Source organism: Lissotriton vulgaris, chromosome 1_1 (assembly GCF_964263255.1).
Source record: "Lissotriton vulgaris chromosome 1_1, aLisVul1.2, whole genome shotgun sequence".
Classification (NCBI taxonomy): Eukaryota; Metazoa; Chordata; class Amphibia; order Caudata; family Salamandridae; genus Lissotriton; species Lissotriton vulgaris.
This window is the reverse complement of record NC_141685.1, coordinates 706226888-706245472: the sequence shown is the minus strand read 5'-3', so window position 1 is coordinate 706245472 and position 18585 is coordinate 706226888. Positions and strand designations below refer to the sequence as shown.

Genomic DNA, 18585 nt, shown 5'->3' with positions numbered 1-18585 from the left:
TATTTTTGGACATAAATCACATTTGGAATTATTCCGAGCAGTGTTAGGCCCAACCATGTTTGAATGACTTTAGCAATATGCACACTTGGGAAAGATCCTATTCAACACCATCTCCCAGCACCCCTAAGCAGTGCAACATGTTGCCCACTCCCAGCAATTCTTCTAATTCAATACTACATAGTTAGAGGGTGCAGCCTGGGTTACAATAATATTGAAAATATGTGCATACACAGAATGATACAACTTTTTGGCAGCACCGTAGACAGAGGCCGCGCAAGGAAACCCAATGTCATATGAAATGCTCTTCTGGCAAAAAATGTGGAGAAGTATGGCTCACTGGTTAGAGGAGGCAGACCCTGAAGCAGAGGTCAGACCCGGGACCAGGGTTCAATTCCCGACGCAGCAGGGTCTTGAGCCCAAATGTCCACGGACTCGATAATTCTCGCTTCGGTGCCTACTCGAATCACGGGTTCACACTCTGCAACTCTGGGCATTAGCTTGCTTAATCTCCACTACGCCCCCCCGCGGCGGGATGCCTGGCTTTCACCTTGGGGATGCCCAGTACGGGTTATCTCACAGGGAAAAAAGCCAGGACGGGTTCCCAAAGCAAGCGCCGAGATGCCTCACGGTGAATCGAGCGCTATATAAGAAGACATAACATAACAAAAAATCAACATAGGCAAACTGCCAACCAGTGTCGTGAATCTCGGGCAGTTCACCAACTGTCACTTCCACGCAACCTCACTCTGCACCAGTGCAATGGACATCAGGCAAATCCGTAGGAAACAAGCTTGCGCACATACGTACTTAGTACCCTAATGCGGTGCAGCTGATACCCAGCAACTCACTTGACTGCAGACCCAGTGGCCCATAGCCTCCCTCCACCATCCAACTCACCCTGACTATACACTTCATGGCTGAAGTCACTCTTAGTCAGGGAAGCAGGTGGCAGTAAAAAACAAGGTAAATTAGAGGAAGATAACAAAAGGGGGTTGGGGAGCCACTTGAGAAGTCCACCCACAGGATGCAGACAGAGTGTGAGGGCAATAGTCAGACATACCAAAGTGTTCCACAAGGGCCTTTCAGCACCAGCCCAGTTCTGCGAAGCAGATGGTGGTCAAGCAGTCTCTTAACCCACTTCCGATTGTTCTCAGAAGCGTCCTTCCAGCCCAGTCAATCACTCTCACCACCCAGGCCAGAGCTGGGTAATACTACCTGGCAACACAATGCAGTCGGGGAAGGCTGGGTGAGGAGAAGGCAGTTGGTCTGCTGTGCTGAGGGCCAAAAAGGGAACAATCCATGAATGGGAAATGCAGCAGCGGGTGCCTCTCAGAAGGAGGAAACACCCCATCAGGTACACATTGAGCCGAGTTGCACCCAGGAAATCCAGGCACCACATCTGGTGCGTACTGATATGGGTCACACCAGACCATTCTAGTCACACACTATGAAGAGTTGCAAATTCTGTTCTTCCTTGGAAATGAGAGTCTACATCCGGTGCATGTCGATATTGACCACCCCCGACAATTCTGGTCACACACACACAATGAAGAGTTGCAAATTCTGTACCTCCATGGAAATGAGGCACAACGCTTGGTGCACGTTGATTTTGGTTGCACAGACCCGGTCACACACAAATGCGCAGGTTCAGCAATGCCTCACGAGGTAGAATGAGGCACTACTATGGTTATGCCCCCACCTCCGATGGTCGCAACCTGTGAAAGGGACATTGCACGCAATGAGCATGCAATTGGCGTGTCACACGAGAGAGATGCAACATGATTGACGAAGAGTGCCATGCTGGGTCCTGCAACCGGTGAATCCACTCAGCACCAACAAGACGCTTATGCTTGCCAAGGTCCCCATGATGTGGGGGGCCATATGCCTTAGATGCGGGCAGGACTTCGGGCTCCTCACAAGGTAATCTGGTCTCCAAACAGAGTTCTTAGTTTCACAGCCATGCCGTGCAACCAGTTGGATTTCGGCATACAAAATGGGCACTTGAGAGTGCATCGCTCTCCAGGTGTCACAGGTAGATGGTGTGGGTCCCTCTTGCCAGATCTTTGATGTCCCTGAGACTCCCAAAAGAACAGGGTGCAACCTCAGCAAGCCCTTGGAGAAGACACCTCAGAATACCACACAGGAGTTGTAGGTGGTCCAGGCCAGCCATTATTCAGGAAGGGCATGTGATTTCTTTCAATGGCATGAATCCTCCTTGTGCACAACATAGTCCTCTGGCAGTGTGCACTACGTAGTTCCAGGTTCTCCAGTCCCATGTCCTCACAAGCATATGTCACTGCAGTATGGCACCAGTAATTATACTGGAGTGCGCCTTTGAAGATCGGGATGATTCAAATAGTCTACCCTTGAACCACAGATGTCTCCTCTAAATTTCAGTTCTGTGTGCTATGAGGCAGTTGAATGCATGGTCTGGCTCCGGAGGCCAAGTGTGAAAACCTCCTCCTACGATCTCTGCAGCTGGGTCCACAAATGGCAGAGGTCTAAAATTCCAACTGAATGCCCAGTGTTTTATAGCTAGGGAATGCCCAGATGTCCTCCCCCAACCTCCAGTATGGACTAGAGTCAAGCACCAGGGCACAGAGAGAGCTTTGGAACATATAAATGCTCATGTTCTAGTAGTGGCATTTCTATGTGAATTAGGACAAAGCCACCTTGACCACTTGCAAGGGGTTGTTGCTGTGAATCCAATGATAGGAAACATAATGAGACTGCTCCACTGTAATCCACCATTGCAGCCTGAAGTAATTTGACCCATCTCCCCATGTTAGCCTATAGGAAGCACAAACCTTATAGGCAGTGAAAAAACACATGGTATTCTTCACTGTCTGGGCTGGGCCCACACGCATGTGCCTGCCCTGCTTTCACCTACCACTCACTTCTCCCATTAAGCCGTACCCTCGGGGTACTTGGGTAGTAGCAAAAGATCCTCTCAGGATTGCTAGTGACTTAAACAGGCCAGTATGAGTAGACGCGCAATTGTGCACACCGGCCTACAATGGCAGGCTGGGCACGTGTTTAGGGACAACATTGGTGCAAAGCACACACCAGACTGTAATAGCAGGCTGGGCATGAATTTAGAGATACCATTGGTGTAAGTGCGCACGCAGGCCGGCAATGGCAGGCCAAACACATTTTTAGAACACCCTGGGTGCTGAGCGCACACCAGCCTCCAATAGCAGGCTCGACACTTTTTTGAAACACAATTGGTGCAACTGTGCACACCAGCCTGGATGGCAGGCTGGACTCATACTTAGAAACAGAATTGGTGCAAGTGTGCACACCAGCCTGCAAAGGCCGATGGGACACATAGTTAGAGACAACATCGGTGCCATTGCGCAACCCCGGCCCACAATGGCAGGCTGAACCCATGTTTGGAAACACCATCTGTGCAAATGCGCACACCAGCCTACACTAGCAGGGCTGGATCGAGGTTTTAAGACATTATGTGCCAGTGTGCACAATTGCCTGCAGTGACAGGCGGAACACTGGTTTAAAACCACCGTAGGTGCAAGTGCGCACATGCCAGTTGACCATGGCAGACCTGACCTATGCTTTAGAACCCTCAGGAGAACAACACTTCCTGTCATGTGTAGGAAGGGCATACGCACTTTCACACTGCTCTTACAGTGGGAAAGTGCCCTATTAAGAGAATGAGCCACAGCTGGGAAGGGTCCAATGGGAGAGCCGACTCCCTAGGTAGGATAAACCGACATGGGAGTTCGTCCCTACCTGGACAGTACGCACACAGATGTACCTACCAGGACACACACCTACCCCAGTTTGGTGGTAAAAAAACGTTCGATCAGAGTTGATTGACTACAGAGGGAGGCCGGCCAACCTGAGCATGAGACATTTTTGACAGGCTGTTCAGGTGGGTGGCACAATCAGTGCAGTGTCCCCATGTTAGCCATTGTCGCACCCACCCTGGGTATCTGGGGCACCTTCTTACAGGGCACTCACAGGTACGACACCTAACCCATTCAAGTAAGCACCCTGTCCTGACGAGTAGGAAGGGCGCATGCACTTTTTAGTTGCAGTACAGTGGGAAAGTGTCCAAAGTTCTAAGCTCAAGAAAAGAGAGTTGACAAAAACCAGGAGGACAACAATCAAAATGTTTCAGGGAAATCCCCTTAAAAAGGGCCAACACTTGCAATTCAGCAACCCTGGTGTTCGCCAGTCCCGGCTGCAGGTGCCTAAGTAAAACTTTGGGCGCCTCCACTTATTTTTTCACAAATGAAGCACTGGATTTTATCTGGATTTTAGTCTGGGAAAATGAGCAGTTGCCGAGTTTGTTATTATAGTTTAAGAATAACCCAATGAAAGTTGTGGTAAATCACAGAAAATCTTACAGCATGCAGGTTTTTTTGACTTTTGGCTCTACGCAGTATGTGTTAAGCAGGTAAACTGAAGTAAATTCTACTGGTTACATAGAAAAGGTAATTAAGTTCATTAAACACCATGCATAGAAATATAGAAATATTCAGTTCTACGATGCAATTGGAGGCTAACTAAATGTTCTCAAAGACCCTAGGCTCTGAGGACCTAGTGACCAGACTTTCAGTTGCCTTGTTCCCCAAAAGGAAGGGGGTGTCTACTTTCCTTGCCATATCACTTTATTCATTCAGTCTACGTAGAAGACATTATTTCCATTCTATGCATGTAGTTGTAAATGAGGCTATTTTAAAAATCAAAAACATAGCAAAAATGCATTTTTTGCAAATGATTTTTACTAGGATGTGCTAACTGAGAAACCAGAACTCAAAGTCATATTGCGAATGGTATGTTGGTACACTGTTCTTTTTGCCTTACACAGTGGATTGTTTGCTTTATGCACTTAGTGGCCAACGCCTTTAAGTGTGTCCAGTTTATAAATATGACAGACTTTTAGAGCTCCCCGGTGCCTTGACCAGGAAGTAATCTACGTTGCAGGAAGCAATCTCCGCGCTTCCGGCTTTAGAGGCATCCAATCGGACACTGCTTGGAAGCTTTATATATCCCTGGTGGGATATTGACTTATCTCACACACATATTGCATGTCAAGCGTGTCATTGCAGTGAGAGGGCCTAGCACTGGTAAAAGTTTGTGCTGGGAAACGGACAACAAGGGAAATGGTGATGCGCAGGTTTATTTTGAACTGCATTCACTCACGCAGGACTAACACGTGTTGTAAATTCCAGTCAAACTAGCCTTTTGATTTTTTTTATGTGAAGAAATGTAGTCCTTTTATGATGTAATACGTTAATATTAGCATGCTAAATTGCCATCTTTGTTGGCTGCTTTTATAAAAATCGGTAACATTCCCATGATCCAAGGCATTATGCAAACAATTTTCTATGCACACAACATATCAATTCAGGTACAACGTATTATGAACAGGCATCAATTAGGTTTAGTCCTAGAAAATAATATTTCACTTCTTCTGTTTGAGCCAAGGCATATTGTAGAAATAATTATTTTGATGGATCACTTATTTAACCTGTTCTTATGCACCAGCTCCAATGCTAAATATGTAAAAGAGTAATTTCCAGGAGCCAAAGGTTTTCTAAAAAGCCAGCAGAAGCCCTGTCAAATAACGGGGGTGCCAAATACCAAAGCTGCATAGCCTTGATTCCACCCTATGTCTCTTACATTAGTGACCATACACTCCCTGACTCTTTATCTCAATTTTTGAAGTTTTTTTTAGTCCTACTTTGTTTCTTTGTCACTCTTTTTAGACTGTTTACTTAATTCTTCTTTTCTGCTTTTATGACTCTTTATCTCAATTTTTGAAGTTTTTTTTAGTCCTACTTTGTTTCTTTGTCACTCTTTTTAGACTGTTTACTTAATTCTTCTTTTCTGCTTTTATGTGTTTGTGCTGGTGGTCCTCACCTGCAACCCCTCGCTTAAATTAAGCATTGATCATCTGACCGTACCACTCTCATTTCGTCTATTTGATTGTTCGAGACTACAGTCTCATTCTCAAAAATGCATAAGCAATATGTAAAAACAAGATAAAAACATTAAAAAGATTAAACACCAATAACAGGGTATAAACGTACATAAAGTGCACAGTCAATCGGTTAGAATCATCCTAAAATCAAATTCGTACATCGTGCATTTGGGACGTGGCTGAATATGCTGTTCCTAGTGCTTTGGTTCTACTTCCCCAAGCCATATACAAGAATTTAGACACAGCCACAATCACAACAGTGGCGCTGTCGTTTTTGTATATTCCAAAAGCTTCCACCCGAAATTCTAAGCTAAGGGATCTGTACAAGGGGACGGTCCATTTGTTTCTAAGATTAGTATGGACTGGGCAGAAAGACAGCAAGTCCCATCACTTACCTCACAGTTTTACAGTAGAAACAATGGTCAGATCCTGGTTTCTGCTTCCCCCAGTTAGCAGTAAAAGCGGTTACTGGGAGGGCCGCCTACCGACATTTGAGGAAGAGGGAGCGGGTATGCATCGGGTGGATGCAATACTAGGTGCACTCTGAGTTATCCATGTTGAAAACATGAGTCGGAGTGTCTATGCTGAGAGAGTGGCATGGGTTGAGAGGGTTTCCAGGCGCAGGGGAGGCTGCTGTCAGTCTGAGGGAGCCAACCATGTGACCCCACATGCCTTAGGAGGGTTTCACGCAGGCCTAAGCTTTGTTTCAATCAATCAATCAGAGAATTTGTAAAGGGCACTACATACTCGTGAGGGTCTCAAGGCACTGGGAGGGGGGGGGGGAGACTGAAGCTAGTGGTCGAAGAGCCAGGTCTTGAGTAGTCTCCTGAAGGTCAGCAGGTCTTCAGTTTGTCGTAGGAGGAGGGGAGGGAGTTCCAGGTTTTGGCGGCGCGGTGGGAGAAGGACCTGCCCCCGGAAGCGGTTCTGTGGATGCGTGGGACAGCGGCCAGAGACAGGTCGGCGGAACAGAGTTTCCTGTTGGGTACATAGAATGAGAGTCGGTCGTTGAGGTAGGAAGGACTGGTGTTGTGAAGTGCTTTGTGTGCGTGGGTCAGGAATTTGAAGCTAATTCTCTTGTCTACGGGGAGCCAGTGCAGGATTCTCAGGTGGGGGGAGACGTGGTCCCGGCGCGGTATGTCGAGGATCAGGCATGCAGAGGCGTTCTGGATTCTTTGAAGTCTGTTGATGAGATTGGACGGGGCTCCGGCGTAGAGGGCGTTGCCGTAGTCGAGTCTGCTGCTGATGAGGGCGTTGGGGACGGTTTTACGTGTGTCTGTCGGGATCCATCTGTAGATCTTCCGGAGCATGCGGAGGATGTGGAAGCAGGTGGAGGACACTGCGTTGACTTAGTTGGTCATGCTGAACTTCGGGTCAAGGATGACTCCAAGGTTGCGTGCGTGGTTGGTAGGTGTAGGTGCCCAGAGGCCACCAGGAGTGTCTAAAGACTCTGCACAAGTCCCTTCTGATTTTCAAGCTGGATTTTCCATCCAGGAAATGTTGTCTCAGGGTTCCTGGAACAAGAACTTGTAGGTAAGGAACACCAATCCAGTTGTGATCAGGTGAAGCACTGTCTCCCAGCTGTAGACACTAACCTGTATGAACACAATCCTAACTCGGTCACCAACATGTCTGACCTGCTCATGAATGCCTTCAACTCCAAATCTTCCCAAAGCACTGTATTCTCTCATGAGAAGCAGCAACGAGTACATTTCAAACATTCAATCATATGCAGACTGCTTATATCACCCAGGATGTTACAATCACAAGGCATGCCACATAAATTATACTGGATGTCAGTTGCTCCACCATAACAAACTTCTCATGCTTCCCTCCTAGACAACCATCACAGTTGTCTTTGGCCGTGTCACAAGCAGAGGCAATGTCCAGGGCTTTGCAGAAAGTTAAAATGTGAAGGAATGGGTAGCATTTTTCTTTAGGGAAGGTGGCAACCCTAGAGAGGCATCACAAAACTAGACACCTTACCTTGTACGCTGCTCCATTGAACTTCAGTCCTCTGCTGCTCCCTTGGACTCAGGTACAAACACGACCTTAAAGACGTTGATGGAAATGGAATGAGCGCATGACCATCAAGCTCATTAAGGCTGTGATGGTGCCCGCATTAAAGTCTCCCTTGTCCCTGACTCTTGCCTCCTTTGCCAATTGGAGAAGTTCATTGGATGAAGGAACGGAAGCAAAGGGAGAACGGGGAGCGTTTCTGGCACTGGATATGATCGTAGGAGCACGGTTGCTTTCTCTGAGAACAAATGAGGCACGCCTGCTCCATCAGCGCTGCCAGTGCTGAAGATGGAAAACAATGATAGGGAAACAGTAACAAAGGGGGAGGGCAGGGGTGAAAAAAAAGTGCAAAAAAGTAAGAAAAAGAGTCATAATGTAACAAGTGGTAGAAGAAAGAGGCATGAGGTGGAATCAAAGCTAAGGAGTCTTGGTATTTGTCAGGCCTGTAATTCTAAAAGCTGAGTCAGCCTCCTAAGAAATACTGTGTGGGCCAAATGTACAATGGCTTTTTGCATTTTGTAACAGGCCGAATTGCAATTTTGGCTCGTTAAAAAATGCAAAGCAGCCTTTTCCTATGTACAAAGGTCTTTAGGGAATCACAAAAGGCAATTTCTACCTAGTTGAAATTGCATTTGGCGGTTCGCTGAATAGGAAATCGCAAATAGGGTTTGCCTGTGTGTGATTTATTAGCATATGCACAAAGCACTTGCTAAATAACATAACATGTGTATTTGTAAAGCGCACATTCACCCAGAGGTCTCTTCGCGCTGAATAACAGATGTTCATTGTTACCCAACGGTACTCATTTTATCAACCTCAGATGAATGAAAGCCTGACTGGACCTGCCAGAATTTGAAACTGTGACCATGAGATCAAACACAGGCCACTGCAATGGCCGCATTAGTCCACTGAGCCACAAGACCCAGTTAAAAGCAAAATGAGCATTTCAGAAACGCAATTAGCATCAACCCAAATGCTCTTTTTAAAGTGCAATAGAGCGCACACATTCCCCTACAGTATAGGTGTGCTCTACATGTGCACCACTATTTATGGAGTGCATTGCGATGCCCTTATTCCCATAGGCATCCTTGGTTTAACATTTCCAAAATAGTGATTCCTAATAGGAAATCGCTATTTTGGAAATGCAAAACCGTCACGTTGGGGCAAATGGAACGGAATTTTCTAATTGAGATTTCCTAATAGCTATTCCCACTCTGTAAAAGTCTGAGTGAATAACAATAAATAAAACTGTGCAATCTCAAAGCAAAGTTTTGCGCTAACCTCTCTTGGGGCCTCGGTTTGAATGTATTCCTCATAAATTTTCTGCGCCTTCAGGGACATTTTGGATGGAGACTTGGTCTTCTTGTAGTCTTCGCAAGCAACCCAGAACTCCACATTCTCCTCGCTGAACTCAGACTTAAGAAAGTTTCTGAAAGCTGTAAGCCCATCTGAAAAGAAGCACATGCAGTCTGTTAAATGATGGTGAAATCATTTTTATAGAGCCACTTGATGTGGTTGACCTGGCCAAGCACTGCAAGCAATATTGTGTACAAAAATATTGTAGCAAAAGTATCGACTACCACAATATGATCAAGGTAAGCATAAATAGGTAAATGTAGATTAATATTTATACACTAGTCCTACCTTCATATATATGCATGTCCATAGCAAAAGCGTTTTTTTGTATTGCCAGTAACTTAGGCGCCGTTTGTCAAATCTGCACAAAACCTCTAAAAAAATATGCACCACATCTCCATAATATAATGTTTTGCATCAATACCAAAAGTGGAAGCCAAGAAAATGAAGGGTCCGAAAACATTGTTTTCTCTTGTTAATTCCCCATAGAAGCTTTGGTCTCTGATAGAGATTAAGGGCATGATTATAACTTTGTTGGTCTGGGAGTTGGCGGCCATTGCAGTGCCCCGCTCGCAGACCTGCAAAGTCACCCATTGCCTGCCGTCAGATTACAAGTTTCCTCGTTGTCTGGTGGGTGGGAAGTGTGGCACAATGGGAGCACCTAGGGCCATTTCTGCATGGCATGGACTGTGCAGTCCATGCTGTGCAGGAAAGGGGGTGCATGCAGACAGGGGGGCACAACATGTCCCCCCCTGCATGCCTCTCCGTGCACATGGGCAGATTCCCCTTCGCCAACCTTTTCAAGGCAAGTGGAAAAACCTGTAATATGCATGTCGGCCCCCAGCGGCAACGTCATGCATATTGCTTCCCCAGACCGCTGTGCCACCACCATGGATCACGGATCCCTGACAGTTGTGGCAGCCCCAAAACACTCTGGCTGCCGTACTAGAAATACAGCAGTCAAACCGCTGGTGCGGCAGGCCCCAACCGCCACTGCACGTCCACCATTGGTTTGATGGTCCGATGGACTACCAAACTCGGAATCAGACCATAAGTAGATTAACAGAGTTACACTCAATTGGCAGATAATAAGAATTTAACTCAGAAAGTGTGTTTCTTGTGATTTGTTGTAAACCCGTTGAGCTATTATCGAGGAATTTGCATTTAAAAAATTGTTAAGGTTGGGTCACATTTCACTTTTTTACTGTAAAAGAACATCCAGGGCTTAGTTGCTGGTGAACCTGTGCTTTAATTATAGTAATTTCAGGTACAGAAACAGTGTACCTGGAATTATGAATCATTAACATGCGTCCATGTACCAGGAATCTTCTCTAATTAAAGTTGGTCAGTGCCAGTGACGGCCAGCTCAGGTGAGCGGGGGAAGCTGAAAGACGACGGAATAGGTATTATTTATTGCTCTAATCATACCTATTCCGGCGTCTGTTGACTTCCCTATCTCCCACCCCTCTCCACCCAGGTCCACCGTCCCACCGTGCTTATCTGGGCTGGCCGCGGCTGATCAGTGCACCTGGAATTATCTATAGTTAAAGCAGGATCTGTGTACCTTGAATTATCTAAAACTAAATCACAGCTTTACCTGCTTCCAGCCATGGATATTCTTATACAAAGAGGAATAAGGTGTGATGATTATGGTGTTTATAATGTTTGTGGATTTATTGCAAAGTGGCAGTCACCACTGTATAGTTAGAGTTAGGTCAGACTTTACATAGGAAGAATGTTTTTTGTTTTTCTAATACTGCTGGCACAGTTTTGCCAATCTTCATGAAACTTCCCAAAAATAAAGTTCATCCACCTCAGCTTCATTCTGTTTCAAGGTGGTCTGTCAAGCAGTGGCTGAGAAAAGGGGATCCCAAAATGCATTTTCCATAGGGAATTATAAACAGTGCTACAGTCAAGATGGCTGAACAGAATTACACCAATTTTGACCAAAAGCTAGAACTTTAGTGAGAAAGCATGCTTTTTGTGACTTGGTGTAAATCTGTTCAGCAGTTTATGAGAAACAAAGGCTCAAATAGGTAGGTTTATTGACAGTTGGTGTCTAGGTGTTCAGATATTTTCTGATTTGCAACTTTGAAGGAGGCAAGTGAATCCTGAGTGGTTATTTCATCATCTAAAGTCTCAGCAAGTGAAATCTCACAAATATTGCGGCGCATTTGTAAATAGTAAATGCACCAAACGAAAAAACCAAGCCCCAGTGGGCATTGAATCGGGAGTGCCTGTTTCTGTACGTAATTCCGCCCCAGTGGGCATGCAGTAACTGTCATAGGAAACAGAACAAAGTCATTGACCTACTGAACCGCTTCGTTTGGTGCATTTGAGAGGCAAATACTAAAGACAGACAGGATGTCTACATGCCCTGGTTCATGGATATTAACATGCGTTGTCATATTACAAAGTTGCATGAATACGTAATGCATTTCTGTTTTTGATGACTGATTTTGGGGTGAGACACACCTTGGACTGGCACTGATTGTTTTTAAGTGCACCCTGCGAGTTTAAAACTGGCCTAGCATGTTACTATTTACAAATGCGCCGCAATAATGTGAGATTTCACTTGCTGAGACTTTACATGATGAAATAATGTAATGTCCCCGTAATATATTGCCTTCCCATTCTTGAATGAATTTATTTTATTTTATTTTCGCATAGCATTTGTTTAATAAATGCTTTGTGATTTTTTTATTTGTATTTGCGTATAATTTTAGCATTGCTTTATTTACCAACAAATGTTTAATGACTTCCTCACAAGTCTGTTTACTATGTTGTTTTGAAGGTCATGTGACCATACATAAGCAACAAGAGTCACTCACACTCACGCTCGTGATCAAGAGGTTTTACCTCGAAACGCGTTGAGTAGGAGCTAAGAATAAAAGCTCTTGGATAACTGCAAAGCTGGCCTGGACATTCCTTTCTTTATTGTGTGGAATCGATTTTGGATATATATATATATATATATATATATATATATATATATATATATATATATATATATACATATATATATATATATTTTGGGATTTGAAAATCTTTATTGAAAATGAAAAGATCCATTCTACTTTATTTCGCAAGAAAACATCTACTAACAGTATACTACACGGCACCAGTTTCCACCCATAACCACTAATTGCGAGTATACCCTATGGCAAATTCATTCGCATTAAGGAAAATTGCTCAAAGGAATCAGATGCGAAAGAAAAAATAGAAGAAACAGTAACCAGACTAAAGGCTAGAGGTTATAATGAAAGATGTCTTGAGAAAAGCAAAAAACGAGTTGCAAACAAATCGAGATTGGAGATCCTAAACCCAAAAGTAAAGACTCAGAAAGAAACACAAAATCCACCACGATTTATAACCACGTACAATAAAGAAAGTGGAATTATTGCCACAAAAATCAGAAAATACTGGCATCTTATATCTGGAGATACGGATATTGGAAATATGCTAGGAGATGGCCCAATGATCAGTTACAGAAAAACAGAATCACCACGGGACCAATTGGTCAAAAGCCATTTTGAAACAAAAAATCCTAAAGAAAAAAAGAATTGGCTAACCAATCAACAAAAAGGTTTCAGGCTGACATATGTAAAGCCTGTAAAATTAGGCAAAACAAAAATAGCTTTGAAGAACCAAATGGCAAAGTAACAACCATAGAAGAGAAAATAAACTGCACATCCACACATGTGGTATATATCATCAAATGCAAATGCAAGATGCAATACATTGGAAGCCTGACATGCATGCTGAAAAAGAGAATATTAGAGCATATAAGAGCAGTAAAGAACAAAGACATGTCTTATGCAACTGCTAAACACATGGCATCCTGTCAAAGCAGCAATTGGAAAGCCATGATGTATTATGGAATTTTCATGATAAAACCTAATGAACGAGGAGGTGATAGACGGGAAAAACTAAGACAAGCAGAGTCACACCTCATCATCAGATTAAAAACCAATGTGCCAAGAGGAATGTACATTGACGAGGAGCTTTATGTACATCTCAAGTGATAAAGGAACAGCTATAACATCAGAATACAGATTTCCTGGTGATGTGATAGGGTACTATACCCCAAAACACTGAGAAAATTGAAATGGAAAGAATAAGCTAATGGAAAGCTTATCAAATAAAATTTAAAGTGAATCACAGAACCAACAAAATACAAAGAATAAATAAAATTAGTATACATATGAGAACAATATGTATTGGTTGTCGAAAGAGCGCAGCACGATATCCAGTAGACATTACATGGATTACATGTAATATCAAAATCATCATTAAGACTGCCGACCGCACAATGAACTGGGTACTACACCCTATGAACAATACAAAAGCAAACTATAACAAAAATAAAAAAATGCTCATGAAACAATCAAATGTCTGTCCAAATTGTAAATAAAATGTAAATATGTAACTAAACTACATATCCCATAATGCCCCCTAATGGCACATGAGATATAAGGTAAGCATAGATAATTACTCACTTACCTTGAACAAAGCCGAGGTTAGGCTGAAACGCGTTGGTTCGAGTTGTTTCTGAATAAACTAAGCTGAACATCACCCAAGTCTGGAGTGCCGCATCCTTGGTGTAAAATAAATAAATAAAATATATATATATATATATATATATATATATATATATATATATATATATATATATATATATATATATATATATATATATATATATATATATATATATATATATATATATATATATATATATATATATATATATATATATATATATATATATATATATATAGTGGCGGGGTGGAGCAACCCTGACCTCAAAGGGGATATGGGTATAGGTCCTTACCCTTCTCCCCCCACGATTAACTGGTAACAGCATTGACAAAAATGTTGTGGCAGCCATTACATGACTCTGGATCAGGGTGCCCAGTGAAATGTATAATAGGGAAAGCTTGTTTTTGAGGGGCACAAAAAGCAGCTCTTATAAAGGGTGATAAAATATTTAAGTCGTAATATGAATCATTTGCTGGTGATACAATACTAATTTTGTGGTATATTTTATGGTGATTTTAACCTTTGTAAAATGCTGAGTCTCTGCTGCTCTCTGATGGATCATGTTTGAGGGAAAACTGTTTTCTCTCATGATTTTCTCACATGGAAGGTGCGCCAGAGCTAAAATGAGAGCATATTTCTGTAAATTCACACTATCTTCCTCAGGCATATCATAATAAAATCTCTAAAACATACTACCAATAGCTGCAGCAGCCTGTCAGTGGATTCTCTAGTGTTCTACTGCAGCTCCTCACAGTGTGTTCTAATGAATAACTAGAGTTGATAATATTCTTATTTATTTTTCAAGTGTGGCACACCACAAGCCATCTTGGTTGAATACAAGCTGCAAAACGTAGAACTTTTGTTTCTGAAATAAACTAAATGAGGTTTTTTTTGTCATAGAAATTGTGGTTAGTGTTGTGTATAGAAAAATTAGGACACATTTTGTATGCGTTCTCAAATATCCTCATCTATTTCAGTAAAACGTTTTGATATGAAGGCTGAAATATGTACTTTCAAGTCCAGCTGCATACTCCCAGTTAACTCCCTGGTGACCAGCAGCAGCTTTGTTGCAGTGCACTAGTGAGCAGAATGCTATTTATGACTAAAAAAAAGTATTTATGACAAAAGTTACTGGTCACTGTCTTGATGGAATAAAAATGTTAACACTGAAAGCATCTCTTACAGAGGATACTGCAGTAAATAAAGAGTATGACACGTAGTCAGGGCATGTAAAAAAGGGTATATGTTTAGTATTAAAGTTATATCTTCATTTACAGGCTACAGGATTATGATATGTTCCAAGTAATGCCCCACTGTGAGCAGCATCCTTGCTGCTCAGCCCATTCACATCAACTGACCCTTGACAAGCACAAACACTCCCAGCATTCCCATGACTTCACTACTAGCTGAGCAGTAAGGCAGAAAGTAGATTACAACACAGAGCTTGATAACAAAAAAGTCTCCCAAGATGGCCACTTGAGGAAGAAAGAGCACAAACATTGCACTACTAGCCCCACATGGAGCTAAAATATAGTTCAATGAAAGAATTGTGTAAAATGCTTAAGTAAAGTTTTAGGTCATTTGCAAAGGAAATGCTTAGGTTTTACAGTTTTCATTTCATTAAAAAGATTTCAACTGTTCTAGTGAATACTTTCATTATAACACTGTGGAAATGGAAAGGATGGGGGCATGGACTAGGACAACACAGGGTGGGGGGAGGGGCAGTGTGTGCAGGCAGGGCAATGGAGAACAACAGAGCCCACAGGCCAGGGAGGTGGGCAGTGGCAGTACAATGGATCTTGAACCACAAGAGGGAGAGAATTGGGGCATAGATTCAGCAAAGGTGGGGTAGCGCAGTTGACCACAGATAGAAGGGGGCAGAAGCACACACACACACACACATAGAACTGAGGCAGTGGGGAGGGTGGCAGGAACAACTAACTTACCTGATAATGAAGGATAGGCAAAAGCTGCAGGGGCAAGCAGACAGAGAACAGAGGACAGACAGGAGAGTGTAGAAGCAACAAACTGGCCACAGAGAGCAGGAGATGTGGGCAGGTTATGCAGATGGAGAACAGAGGGCAAGCAACAGGGGAAAGGGGCAGGAGCACCAAGCTGACCATGGATTGCAGGCTGAGGTGGGTTGGCCACCAGCACGGGTCAATCTGTGCAACCCAAGTGGAAATGGAAGAAGGCTGTACATAGTGGAGGTGTTGGTTGAAAATGTTTTTAAATAAACTATAAATTCACCCAAAAAATCAAAGGTGAAATAGCTGTTGTAGTCAGGTTTGGCGATAGCATTTTCTCTAACATTAGAAACACCTGGAAAGTAACTGAAAAACACAAATAAAGAGATGCTATAGTTAGGTATGGTAATAAGATCTTAGATTACCTAAAAAATCCCTACAAATTCACTGAAAAAAACTAAAGTTTAAGTAATGATATAGCTAACTGGTGAAATTAGTTAAAAATGAATGTTTAAAACACAAAGAAATAATGAAATTCACCAGTTGTAGGTAAAATCTGACTTGCTGACAGTACTTTCTTTCCAGCTGTCATTTTGGCCTGCCAGACCGGTACCGTCTCATGGGCCTGAGCAATCTGATTGGCTGGCGCTACATGAAGAAAAACTTTGGGGCCGCCATTAGACTCAGTCCCAATATACTCAACTTGTTTAAAAAAAAACACATAATGTACAGGGTCCAAAATAAACCCCTGGCACTCCTAGAAGGACCCAGAGTAGACCAACCGGCTGTCAGAAAGTATTTGTTTTTATTTTGGTGCTGCAAGTCCTGTGGTACTTCTGTGAGACAAGCAAGACCCCCCTTGAGGTACTGTGGGACTCTTGTTGGAGACTCTTTCTGCAAGACTATGCAAGCCTCAGTGAATAAGCCATGTCCTACTGCCAACCCCATGATGTGCACAACCGTATTCCATGTGTGACAGTTGTTTGGCGCTCGGGATGCTATGTTTAGATATGATAATAAGATTTTAGCTTATGTCTAGAAAAAACTAGGAATCCAGTGGAAAACCCAAAGGTTAGAGCTATAGTTAGATATTGCAATAATATAGAAACTAACATTTAAAAAACCTGACAAACACTGAAATTCAGCAGTTATAGTTTATTGAACTAACTATGACTTGCACCCTCAACGTGCACTGCTTATGATCTCATACATTACATCACTCATGACATGTTAAATGGCGTAACTGAAGACATCACAGATAATCTCTCAAATGAAAAAGGATGGAACTAACCAGTGCTCTAGGCCCACTAGTAGCATTTGATTTACAGGCCCTGTGCACTCCTGTGCACACTAGGATACACCAATCCATAACACCATTTACATGAGGAGCATATGCGCAGTAGCACTGATTAGCAGTGGTAAAGTTCCCAGAGTCATAAAACCAACACAAATGGGCTCAAAACAGGAGGAGAAAAAGCAAAAATCCTATGGATAAACATGCCAGAAATGCCAGGTCTAACATAACCTCCTCCCAGACCAAAGCCAGGGCAGACTAATCAAACTTTGATGGACTTCTTTGTTTGGGGCAATAGAGAATAGACCAAGCCCACTACAGCAGGGGCACATTTTAGTTCTATACCTCTCTGAACCCTGTTGAGTCCCTCTGTCCATACTCTCAGGCCCTACTAAGCTAACCCATGGGGAACCCGTCTCCTTGCCTGTGGATCCCATCTGTGCTGCTCCTAACCTTAGTTTGCTCACAGCTGTTTATCCAATTGGCAAACAGTACCACTATAGCCAACACAGTGGTGTGGCCAAGTCCACCCCGGGTTTTGACTCTCCCAGCCCACCACCCGCTCCCTCCACGGGGCACTGCTGATCATCCGGATAGCAAACCACCACAGGGGCCAATGACATCTGCCTGTGACGAGGTCCAAGCCTCATGCCTTTCAAGGCTTTCTAGCCTATGTGGTATTTCAGAGTGGGAGGAGGTTAAAAAGCAAAAAAGTCTCGGGATAAACCTGTCAAAAATGCCAGGTCTAAAAGGGGGCTGAGACCTCCCAGGGCTCTATCAGACTGCTGGGGTGACATCCTGGCCCTGACCCTATTATAAATCTGTGAATGAGATACACAGGACCTGCATCGAATAAAGTGACAGAATACTCTGGAGTCGTTGGCATTATGTGATGCTGATGAAATAAAAGTCATTTATATATCATTATGTGTGTGCAGTCAAACCCTTACCTATTCTAAATAAACGGAGCAAACAACTCTTGAACTGGTTTTATGCAGTTAACCCCTTCGATGCTCATGACGGAACGGTTCCGTCATGAGCGTCGGAAGGCCTGTGCTCATGACGGAACCATTCCGTCATGAGCTCGTTGGCTCATTAGAACGTTCAGCACAGCGCAGGAATCTGCGTCGCGCTGATGAGGTTAATGGTACGACCATCAGACTAAGTTGTCCTGGCACAAGTTCTGCATACAGCAGGAATATGCGCCTCTTAAAAGCATTATAGTGCTAGATCATGTGAGCTAAACCAGTACTAAGCAACCATTATAGCGAGTATTAACAAAGCCAAAAGGACTGGTGTGTCCGTGGAACCACATGGAAACACAGGCACACACCAATGCCGTTTACAGTATTCAGCACATTAGCACCAAACATATTTGCTTTGCCAGTGCTTGCTGTTGTTAATCTTCAAAATCTCTGGCAGACATCTAAAATAGAAAATTCAGGCCAAGCAACTATAGA

The 18585-nt window shown here is 43.3% G+C and overlaps 1 protein-coding gene across 1 annotated transcript in view; it reads right to left on the bottom strand.

Annotated features, from left to right (window-relative positions):
* The window catches only part of LOC147747686 (regulator of G protein signaling 5-like), a 269939-nt gene that overhangs the window by 2587 nt on the left and 248767 nt on the right, over positions 1 to 18585 (bottom strand). The window contains exon 4 of the mRNA XM_086954748.1: positions 9248 to 9414. Coding sequence (XP_086810874.1) covers positions 9248 to 9414 — 167 coding nt within the window. The remainder of the gene's footprint in view (positions 1 to 9247; positions 9415 to 18585) is intronic.